Source organism: Bos indicus, chromosome X (genome assembly GCF_029378745.1).
Source record: "Bos indicus isolate NIAB-ARS_2022 breed Sahiwal x Tharparkar chromosome X, NIAB-ARS_B.indTharparkar_mat_pri_1.0, whole genome shotgun sequence".
Lineage (NCBI taxonomy): Eukaryota > Metazoa > Chordata > Mammalia > Artiodactyla > Bovidae > Bos > Bos indicus.
The window spans coordinates 73,961,613-73,973,893 of NC_091789.1; the positions used below are offsets into that span (position 1 = coordinate 73,961,613).

At 38.6% G+C, this 12,281-nt stretch overlaps 1 protein-coding gene across 2 annotated transcripts in view; it reads left to right on the top strand.

Annotated features, from left to right (window-relative positions):
• Positions 1-12,281, top strand: part of HDX (highly divergent homeobox) — a 217,524-nt gene that overhangs the window by 115,001 nt on the left and 90,242 nt on the right. For both annotated transcript variants that reach the window (XM_070783571.1, XM_070783572.1), the window contains exon 5: positions 7,339-7,485. In XM_070783571.1, the coding sequence (XP_070639672.1) occupies positions 7,339-7,485 (147 nt within the window). The remainder of the gene's footprint in view (positions 1-7,338; positions 7,486-12,281) is intronic.

Below are 12,281 nucleotides of genomic sequence, written 5' to 3' on the forward strand. Positions count from 1 at the left end.
TTTGTTGGCAAAGCAATGTCTCTGCTTTTTAATATGCTGTCTAGTTTGGTCATAACTTTTTTTCCAAGGAGCAAATGTCTTTCAATTTCATGGCTGCAATCACCATGTGCAGTGATTTTGGAGCCCAAGAAAATAAAATCTGTCACTGTTTCCATTGTTTCTCCATCTATTTGCCATGAAATGATGGGACCAGATGCCATGATGTTAGTTTTTTGAATGCTGAGTTTTCAGCCATCATTTTCACTCTCCTCTTTCAACTTTCAGCAGGAGGCTCTTTAGTTCCTCTTTGCTTTCTGCCATAAGGGTGGTATCATTTGCCTATCTGAGGTCATTGATATTTCTCTTGGTAATCTTGATTCTAGCTTGTGCTTCATCCAGCCCAGCATTTCATATGATGTATTCTGCACATAAGTTAAATATGAAGAAGGGTGACAATATAGAGCCTTGATGTACTCCTTTCCCAATTTTGAACCAGTCCATTGTTCCAAGTCTGGTTCTAACTGCTGTTTCTTGACCTGCATGCAGATTTCTCAGGAGACAGAAAAGGTGGTCTGGTATCCCTATCTCTTTAGGAATTTTCCACAGTTTGCTGTGATCCACACAGTCAAAGGCTTTGGCACCATCAATGAAGCAAAAGTAGATGTTTTTCTGGAACTCTCTTGCTTTTTCTATGACCCAACCGATGTTGGCAATTTGATCTTGGTTCTTCTGCCTTTTCTAAATCCAACTTGAGCATCCAGAAGTTCACGGTTCATGTACTGTTGAAGCCTGGCTTGGAGAATTTTGACCATTATTTTCCTAGCATGTGAGATGAGTATAATTGTGCTGTAGTTTGAACACTCTGTGACATTGCTTTCTTAGGGTTGAAATGAAAAGTGACCTTTGCCAGTCCTGTTGCCTCGTCTGAGTTTTCCAAGTTTGCTGGCATATTGAGTGCAGCACTTTAACAGCATCATCTTTTAAGATATAAAGTAGCCCATATAACATAATTAGATAATATTGAATAACAATTGCATAAGTAAATTGTATAGTGTCCATGTGATGGAATACAGTGTAACAGTTAAAATGATTGAAGTGTATCGATGGTATCCTGATGATATACACATGATATAATGATGATATGGAAAGATCTTCTAAATATAATAAGTGAAGTTAAGTTTATAGTATCATTGGTTTGTTTTTTCTAAGTGTATATACATTTTTACCCTGGAAACTTACTCAGGAAGCTACTGACAGTGTCAGGATTGGGAGTTTGTACCTAAGAAAGGAAGAGAGATTGTAGCCCATTTTATATCCTTCTGTTTGAATTTGTTAAACAAGTACATAATTACTTTCATTTTTACAATGAAAATAAAAGCAAAAATGCATGATACCTCCTATTAAGTAGCCCATTATCTAGCATTATCTAGAGGGAAAATGAACAAGCTTTCACAAAGCTAGTTTGAAATCTCTGCAGCATACATTACTCTTTGGACTGCTGGTTGGGATATGACAGAATAATGCACATCATATGGAAAACTGAGGGAGTAAGGAACTGTTAGTTGAGTTTAACATTTGTAATAGTTCTTGTTTCAAAAGGATTGCTTCTGAGTACAAATATATAATTCATTTCTACATTTAACTCTAATAAGACACATACTTAAAACAAGAAACTATGCTCCCCAATATCAGAGTTTTGTCACTCAGTTTTATTTAAAAAGAAAAATCAAAGAAGTAAATTCCTTGAAATGTTCTTAAAATTGGTGAAGAGGACAGAAGATTTTTTTTTTTCTATTGTGTTACAATATAATCCAAGTGAAATCAAAATAATTACCTGGTCACATAGGCCAAACCTCAGCTTTAACCTAGGTTTCCAGGGTTACTGGAATGTTACTCCTCACAAAAATCTACAACATAATTGACTAATATGTCTCCATCACTTAAATCAGCAGTTTAAGCTGAGGGATGTCTTGTAAAGTGAAAGTGGCTTAAGTCCAATAGAGAGACAAAGAGACTTCCCTGGTGGCTCAGACAGTAAAGAATACACCTGCAATTCAGAAGACCCAGGGTCAATCCCTGAGTCAGGAAGATTCCCTGGATAAGAGAATGGCAACATACTCCAGGGCCTCAGAGTTGGACGTGACTGAGTGACTGAGCATGGCTCACAACTCTTCAGAGAGACAAAACTGATTTCATCTTCAGGTTTCCTCAGGGAAGTATGAACCTTAAGGATACACATTTTTTCTTCCTTAAATGAGTATTCAGTTTTACTGCTAGTTGATTTTTATTACCTTACTTATTATCTAAGTTAGAATATGCTCTTAGGAGCTTTAAAAATAATTTCCCTTTTTTTTACTTTTTTGGGTGAGAACATTTAAGTTTGACACTCTTAAAATTTCAATTATAGAATTCAATGTTATCAACTATAGTCTTTATGTTATACTTTATGTCCTCAGACCTTATTCATCTTTTTTTTTTAATTTATTCCTTTATTTCTCATGTGTTCCCCATCCTGAACCCTCCTCCCTCCTCCCTCCCCATACCATCCCTCTGGGTCGTCCCAGTGCACCAGCCCCAAGCATCCAGCATCGTGCATTGAACCTGGACTGGCATCTCATTTCATACATGACATTTCACATGTTTCAATGCCATTCTCCCAAATCTTCCCACCCTCTCCCTCTCCCACAGAGTCCATAAGCCTGTTCTGTAAATATGTAAGGTGATGGCCTTGTTAATTAACAAGATAGCAGGACTCTTTTTACAATGTATATCAGGCATCCCAATGTCACTTTAAATATTTAAAAAAAAATAAAATAAAATCAAAAGGTTGTAAAAAAAAATTATGTCAAAATAAAAGTATTACAGTAAAAAAAAAAAAATTTCCCTTTCCCCCATAAGCTTCTACTTAATGGGCGTTGTCATAATGGGCGTTGTCACCTTCAGTATTGCTGATGCTAAGATCCTAGCACATTTCTAACAAATCAAATCAGGTTTTATTTAGTTCAATTTTAGGGATGAATTGGCTTTGGATGTCCTCTAAATGAATTACAACTTAACTTGCTGAGTGTATTCACTGTTCTGTTCATTATTCTTTCCATTTCAACAATAATGTAAGCTAGCTTGCAGCGGAGAATTTGGTACAATGGAAAAATATGGGAATATTTATGCTGGCTGTTATGATGAATTATTTGAATCTACCTAGAACAATGCTCCCATTAATTTTGCTCTCTGGTTTTGAAATTTTCAACCCCACAACTATTGTACAAACAATAAAGGAGTTGTTCAGTTGCTTAGTCTCATCTGACTCTTTGTGACCCACACAGAAGGCAGCACACCAGGCTTCCCTGTCCTTTACTTTTTGCCTGAGTTTTCTCAAATTCATGTCTATTGTGTCGATGATGCCACCCAGCCATCTCATTTTCTGTTGCCCTCTTCTCCTCCTGCCCTCAATCTTTCCCAGCATCAGAGTCTTTTCCAGTGAGTCAACACTTTGCATCAGGTGGTGAAAGTATTGGGGCTTTAGCCTCAGCATCAGTCCTTCCAATGAATATTCAAGACTGATTTCCTTTAAGACTGGATTGACTGGTTGGATCTCCTTGCAGTCCAAGGGACTCTCAAGAGTCTTCTCCAGTACCACAGTTCAAAAGCATGAATTCTTCAGTACTCATCCTTTTTTATTGTCTAACCCTCACACGACTATATGGACCTTTGTTGGCAAAGTGATGTCTTTGCTTTTTAATATGTTATCTAGGTTGGTCATAGCTATTCTTCCAAGGAGAAAGTGTCTGTTAATTTCATGGCTTCAGTCACCATCTTCAGTGATTTGAGAACCCAAGAAAATAAAGTCTGTCACTGTTTCCATTGTTTCCCCATTTATTGCCATGAAATGGTGGGACCAGATGCCCTGATCTGAGTTTTTTTGAATGTTGAGTTTTAAGCCAGCTTATTCACTCTCTTTCTTTCACCTTCATCAAGAGGCTCCTTAGTTACTTTTCACTTTCATGCATTGGAGAAGTAAATGGCAACCCACTCCAGTGTTCTTGCCTGGGGAATCTCAAGGACGAGGGAGCCTGGTGGGCTTCCATCTCTGGGGTTGCACAGAGTCGGACACGACTGAAGTGACTTAGCAGCAGCAACATTCCTCTCTTTTTTTCACCTTCATCAAGAGGCTCCTTAGTTACTATTCACTTTCTATCATTAGGGTGGTGTCATCTTATATCTGAGGTTATTGATATTTCTCTCAGCAATCTTGATTCCAGCTTGTGCTTCATCCCGCCCAGCATTTCACATGATGTACTCTGCATAGAAGTTAAATAAGCAGGGTGACAATGTACAGCCTTGATGTACTCCTTTCCCAATTTGGAACCAGTCTGTTGTTCCAGGTCCAGTTGTAACTTTTGCTTCTTGACCTGAATAAAGCTTTCTCAGGAGGCAGGTAAGGTGGTCTGGTATTCCCATCTCGTTCAGAACTTTCCAGTTTATTGTGATCCACACAGTCAAAGACTTTGGCATAGTCAATGAAACAGATGTTTTCTGTAATTCCCTTGAAACTTACCCTCCCATTTTCTATGATCCAATGGATGTTGGCAATTTGATCTCTGAGTCTTGTTTTTTGTGCCCTCCAAGAGTCTCTATTTCCCCCAGTCTTGTGGAACTTCTGTAATCAAATCCCGCTGACCTCCAAAGTCAGATTCCCTGAGGATTCTCAGTCGATTTGCCAGATCCCCTGGTTGAGAAGTCTGTTGTGGAGCCTAAAACTTTTGCAACAGTGCAAGAACTTCTTTGGTATTATTGTTCTCCAGTTTGTGGATCACCCACCCAGAGGCTCTGTTGTGGGGTTAATGGTGCCCTCCTTCAAGAGAACTCATACCTCATACTATGGCTCCCAGGACTGCTGTTACCAGTGCCCCTGTCCCTGCAGCAGGCCACTGCTGACCCATGCTTCCACAGGAGGACTTCAAACACTCACAGACAGATCTGACTCTCTCTTGTAGGGGGAGGGGGGGGTCACTGCTCCTTTCCCTGGGTCCTAGTGCCCACAGGGTTTTGTTTATGCCCTCCAAGAGTCTCTGGCAGGTATGAAGTTTGATTTTAAACATGATTGTGCCCCTCCAAGAGTGCTGTGGCTGCTTCTCCTTTGTCCTTGGATGTGGGGTATTTTTTTTTTTTTTTTTTGGTGGGTTCCAACAGCTTCCTGTCAATGGTTGTTAAGCAGCTAGTTGTGAATTTGGTGTTCTTGCAGGAGAATATGAGCACCGTCCTACTCTGACATCTTGCCAAACTCTGATATAGGAAAGAGACATAAAATTTTTATGTTATAAATAACTTGATCATTATTTTACTTGATTAAAAAAAAAACTTGGATGACATGCTTTGATTCTTTTATTGTACACATGTAATTTAGTACTAGTACTTGTAATAGATGTTACTAATCAGGGTTTGTTTGTTTGTTTGTTTTTAACTATAGCAGGGAGAAGAGATCTAGCCAGTATTGAAATTCATTAACACACAAAGAAAAGCTGTATTATATGTCTTACTGAGAGACATATGTTAACCATACAGTTTAACTTCATTTTCTTGTTAGTAAACTGAGAATTCATATATTGCTTTTTCATCCTGATAGCTAAATTTTGTTTTCAAAAATTGTAGCTTTAAAACAAATTTGCACCTGTTGTTTATTATTATATCAGTATTAGCTATGATAATGGGTTTCCCTGGTGGCTTAGACGGTAAAGCGTGCCCGCAATGTGGGAGACCTGGGTTCGATCCCTGGGTGGGAAAGATACCCTGGAGAAGGAAATGGCAACCCACTCCAGTATTTTTGCCTAGAAAATCCCATGGACAGAGGAGTCCATGCAGTCGCAGAGAGTCGGACACGACTGAGCAACTTCACTTTCATTAGCTATGGTAACTCTTTTTAAGTATGGTTTACATGTTTTATACACTACCTTTCATTGTTACCTGAAATGAATTTAGAAGAGAGTTCCATTTTATTTATTTATTTTTTTTAACTTTACAATATTGTATTGGTTTTGCCATATATCAACATGAATCCGCCACAGGTATACACGTGTTCCCCATCCTGAACCCTCCTTCCTCCTCCTTCCCCATACCATCCCTCTGGGTCGTCCCAGTGTACAGCCCCATTTTAAATTTCAGTTAAGGAAGAAACGTTCAAAACCATTTATGTCTAGGAAGGCTTTGAAGTCTAACCTCTGTGTGGGACCAGATCATTTACTCTTAGGCAGAAGGCAGCAACAGAACCTCATACCTCATGCCATGATTTGCCACTTTAATTCTCTACTCATTCACTCTCACAGGCTTTCTCCGACTTTCTCATCACTCTCACTCTTTCATCACAAACACACATATACTCATACAAGATTTTACAGAATATATATTTTTAATTAAAGTTAATTTATAGATTTTTTAACCACCCCTTGAAATAATTGGAGACATCATAGGGATAAAACTACTAGAAAAAATCAGATATATATGTCTATTTCTAATTACCATGATATCTCTGTGCCCTGTTGAAAGAAAGACCTTTGTCCTTTCTTTTCATGTCTTCTTATTCACAAATAAAAGTCATTATTCTATCCTGCTTCTAACTTATTTCTTGGGGATACCCCTAGGATTCATTGAATTAAAACAATATATAAAGTCCATAGTTACTTGGTTTTTAAAAAAGCTAAGAATTAAAAATACAGGCTTATTCTGAAACTTTCTGAAGACATAAATGTGATTGTTCTTTTTTTTAAATTTTATTTTATTTTTAAACTTTACATAATTGTATTAGTTTTGCCAAATATTTTTTATGATATTAAAAGAACATTATCTTCTTGCATTTCTCTTATTTAACATTTTAATTAATTATAACATTAATTGGAGCTTATCTATAGTAAATCTAGATCAATTTATCAAAAGACAACATTGTGACATGTAATTTTTAATATATGCAGTGTGAGTATGAATATATGCATTATAGAGAAAAGTTTGAGAGAATATAATTATAATTAACAAATGTAATTTCCATGATGGTTAGTGATTTAAATTATCTTCTTTTAAAAATGCATTTGTATCTTCTACAATTACCTGTATTATTTGTGTGATTACAACCATTTAAAATCAGCATTGCTTAATTTCTATCAGTTAACTTTTTTTACCTATTTTATTCTAGCACATGTTCATCGCATAGAAATAAATACCATGAAAATGTCCATTTCAGAATGGGGAAACACAGAATAAGAATTATGAAATCAATTTATGTATTGAAAGTAACCTAGCACATCTTGCTCTGATGATGCCCCTTAATATTTGATTATTGATTATTCTAATTTTTAAAAATGTTCTTTACAGCTACAAGATCGCACTCAGTTCAGTGACCAAGACTTAGCCACTCTTAAGAAGTACTGGGACAATGGCATGACCAGCCTTGGCTCTGTTTGTCGAGAAAAAATTGAAGCAGTTGCAACTGAATTAAGTGTTGACTGTGAAATAGTTCGGGTAAGGGATTTTCAATAATTTTCATGTTGTAGTTGATGAGTGTCATAAATGAAAGCCTTAAAAATTTCATCATTTGTGTTTATCTAATAATTTGTAACGTTGAACATCTTTTCATGTGCTTTTTTGGCTACCTGTATGTCTTCATTGGAGAAATAGCTACACAGAACATCTGTCCATTTTTTGATTGGGTCTTTTTTTTTTTTTGGATATTGAGATGCGTGAGAGGTTTGTACATTTTGGAGATGAATCTTTTGTCAGGAGCTTTGTTTGAAAATATTTTCTCCCATTCTGAGGATTGTCTTTTCGTGTTGTTTATAGTTTCCTTTGCTGTGCAAAAACATTTAAGTTTAATTAGGTGCCATTTGTTTATTTTGGTTTTTATTTTCATTACTCTAGGAGGTAGACTGAAAAAGAACTTGCTGTGATTTATGTCAGGGTGTTCTGCTTATGTTTTCTTCCAAGAGTTTTAGAGTATCCATCCTTAAATTTAGGTCCTTAATGCATTGAATTTATTTTTTTGTGTGGTTTCTGACTCTTTGCAACCCCATACAGTCCATGGAATTCTCCAGGACAGAATACTGGAGTGGGTAGCCTTTCCCTGCTCCAGGAGATCTTCCCAATCCAGGGATCAAACCTAGGTCTCCCACATAGCAGGCAGATTCTTTATCAGCTGAGTCACCAGGGAAGCCCATGTGGTATTATTTCAGTTCAGTTCAGTTCTGTTGCTTGGTCGTGTCCGACGCTTTGCAACCCCATGGACTGCAGCACATCAGGCCTCCCTGTCCATCACCAACTCCTGGAGTTTACTCAAACTCATGTCCATTGAGTTGGTGATGCCATCCAACCATCTCATCCTCTGTCATCCACTTCTCTTCCCGCCTTCAATCTTTCCCAGCATGAGGGTCTTTTCCAGTGAGTCAGTTCTTCGCATCAGGTGGCCAAAGTATTGGAGGTTCAGCTTTAGCATCAGACCTTCCAATGAATATTCAGGATTGATTTCCTTTAGGATGGTTTGATCTCCTTGCAGTCCAAGGGACTCTTAAGTGTCTTCTCCAACATCGCAGTTCAAAAACATCAATTCTTTGGTGCTCAGCTTTCTTTATAGTCCAAGTCTTACATCAGTGTTCTAATTACATTCCTTGACATGCAGCTGCCCAGTTTTCCCAGCACCACTTATTGAAAAAACTATGTTTTCTCCACTGTATATTCTTGCCTCCTTTCTCATATATTAGGTGACCATAGGTGTGTGGGTTTATCTCTGGACTTTCTATCCTGTTCCATTGATTTATATATCTGTTTTTGTACTATTACCATACTGATTTGATTATTGTAGCTTTGTAGTGTAGTTTGAAGCCAGGCAGCCTGATTCTTTCAGCTCCGTTTTTCTTTTTCAAGATTACTTTGGCTACTTGGGTTCTTTTGTGTTTCTATACAAATTCTAAAATGTTTTGTTCTAGTTCTTTGAAAAATGCCTCAAACCAATTGCAATGGCCATCATCAAAAAATCTACATACAGTAAAGCTGCAAAGGTTATGGAGAAAAGGGAGCCCTCCTACACTGTTGGTGGGAATGCAGATTGGTACCACCACTATGGAGAAGAGTATGGAAGTTCCTTAAAAACTAAATATAGAACTACCATATGACCCAGAGATCCTGCTCCTGGATGTATATGTGGGGAGGACTATAATTCAAAAAGATGCATGCACTGCAGTGTTCTTTGCATCACTGTTTACAATAACCAAGACATGGAAGCAACCTAAAGTGTCCATTGGCAGAGAAATGGATAAAGAAGATGTAGTACATACATACAACGAAATATCATTCAGTCATAAAAAGAGAATGAAATAATGTTATTTGCAGCAACATTGATGGACCTAGAGATTATCATACCAAAGATAAATATTATCTGATATCACTTATATGTGGAATCTAATAAAAATAATACAAATGAACTTATATACAAATAGAAACAGACTCACAGATTTTGAAATCAAACTTATGGTTGCCAAGGGAAAATGGAGGGGAAGTTATACATTAGGAAATTGGAATTAACATATACACACTGCTATATATAAAATAGATAACTAACAAGGACCTACTGTATAGCACAGGGAACCTTACTCAATATTCTATAATAACATATATGGGAAAAGAATCTGAAAAATAATTGATATACATAAAATTTATTCAATTTACTGTACATTTGAAACTATTAGAACATTATAAATCAACTATACTCCAATAAAAATTAATTACAGGAGGGAGGCGCCAAGATGGCAGAGGAGTAGGATGGGGAAAACACTTTCTCCCCCACAAATTCATCAAAAGAGCATTTAAAAGTCGAGTAAATTCCACAAAACAACTTCTGAATGCCGGCAGGGGACATCAGGCACTCAGAAAAGCAACCCAACTCTTTGAAAGGAGGTAGGAAAAAATATTAAAGACAATAAAAGAGACAAAAGAGGGAGGGACGGAGTTCCATCCCGGGAAGGGAGTCTTAAAAAGAGAGAAGTTTCCAAACACCAGGAAACCTTCTCACTGCCGAATCCGTGCCGAGCTTTGGAAGCACAGAGGGTAACATAACAGGGAGAAAAAGTAAATAAACAATTAAAACTCGCAGATTGCGAGCCCTACGGTAACTCCCCCAGCGGAGAAGCAGCGCAGACGCCTGCATCCACCATTAGCAAGCGGGGGCTGGGCAGGGAGGCGCAGCGTGGGCTGCATCGCTGAGAGTGGGAGTCTGGCCTGAATACCCTGAGCACTATCTGAGCGAAATAATTTGGGCTAGCCAACCAGACTGTGGGATATCTACCATGCGAAAAGCCGGCCCTAACCTAGGACACGGCCAGCCCACGCACGGAGCAAAGAACTGAACAGAGATAGCCGGCTGCGGACCTTCCCCCTCTGGTGACAGGCAGCCAGAGCCGGAGGGGGGCAATCGCAGCCCCAGAGAGACATTATCTATAAAACTGGCTTCTTTGCTAACTAAAATTTATTGGGGGTCTGGACGGTCAACATCTGCCTGAGAAGGTGCGCCGGTTTTACACCCAGATAACCGAGTGGCGGGGAGGCGATAAGTCGCAGCATTGGCGCTCGCCAAACACCTCATCACCTGAGCTGCTCGGACCTGGGAAGAGCACAAAACGCAGGCCCAACTGAGTCTGCGCCTCTGAGGACTACCTGAGTGCCTGAACCTGAGCGGCTTGGACCTGGGAGGTGCATGCAACCCAGGGCCAGCCTCGGATTGTTCCCGGCGGAAAAACCTAGAGCCCGAGCAGTGTGGGCAGGGAGGCTACACGCGCCGTGAGCAGGGGCAGACCCAGTGTGGCTGAGGCACTGCAGGTGCACGCCAGTGTCATTTGTTTGCAGCATCCCTCCCTCACTCCCCACAGCGCGACTGAACAAAGAGAAGAAACACAGCTCCACCCACCAGAACACCAACACAAGCTTCCCTAACCAGGAAACCTTGACAAGCCACCTGTACAAACCCATACACAGCGAGGAAACGCCACAATAAAGAGAACTCCACAAACTGCCAGAATACAGAAAGGACTCCCAAACTCAGCAATTTAAACAAGATGAAGAGACAGAGGAATACCCAGCAGATAAAGGAACAGGATAAATGCCCACCAAACCAAAGAAAAGAGGAAGAGATAGGGAATCTACCTGATAAAGAATTCCAAATAATGATAGTGAAATTGATCCAAAATCGTGAAATTAAAATGGAATCACAGATAAATAGCCTGGAGACAAGGATTGAGAAGATGCAAGAAAGGTTTAACAAGGACCTAGAAGAAATAAAAAAGAGTCAATATATAATGAATAATTCAATAAATGAAATTAAAAACACTCTGGAGGCAACAAATAGTAGAATAACAGAGGTAGAAGATAGGATTAGTGAATTAGAAGATAGAATGGTAGAAATAAATGAATCAGAGAGGATAAAACAAAAACGAATTAAAAGAAATGAGGACAATCTCAGAGACCTCCAGGACAATATTAAACACTACAACATTCGAATCATAGGGGTTCCAGAAGAAGAAGACAAAAAGAAAGACCATGAAAAAATACTTGAGGAGATAATAGTTGAAAACTTCCCTAAAATGGGGAAGGAAATAATCACCCAAGTCCAAGAAACCCAGAGAGTCCCAAACAGGATAAACCCAAGGAGAAACACCCCAAGACACATATTAATCAAATTAACAAAGATCAAACACAAAGAACAAATATTAAAAGCAGCAAGGGAAAAACAACAAATAACACACAAGGGAATTCCCATAAGGATAACAGCTGATCTTTCAATAGAAACTCTTCAAGCCAGGAGGGAATGGCAAGACATACTTAAAATGATGAAAGAAAATAACCTACAGCCCAGATTATTGTACCCAGCAAGGATCTCATTTAAGTATGAAGGAGAAATCAAAAGCTTTTCAGACAAGCAAAAGCTGAGAGAATTCTGCACCACCAAACCAGCTCTCCAACAAATACTAAAGGATATTCTCTAGACAGGAAACACAAAAATGGTGTATAAACTCGAACCCAAAACAATAAAGTAAATGGCAACGGGATCATACTTATCAGTAATTACCTTAAATGTAAATGGGTTGAATGCCCCAATCAAAAGACAAAGACTGGCTGAATGGATACAAAAACAAGACCCCTACATATGTTGTCTACAAGAGACCCACCTCAAAACAGGGGACACATACAGACTGAAAGTGAAGGGCTGGAAAAAGATTTTCCATGCAAATAGGGGCCAAAAGAAAGCAGGAGTCACAATACTCGTATCAGATAAA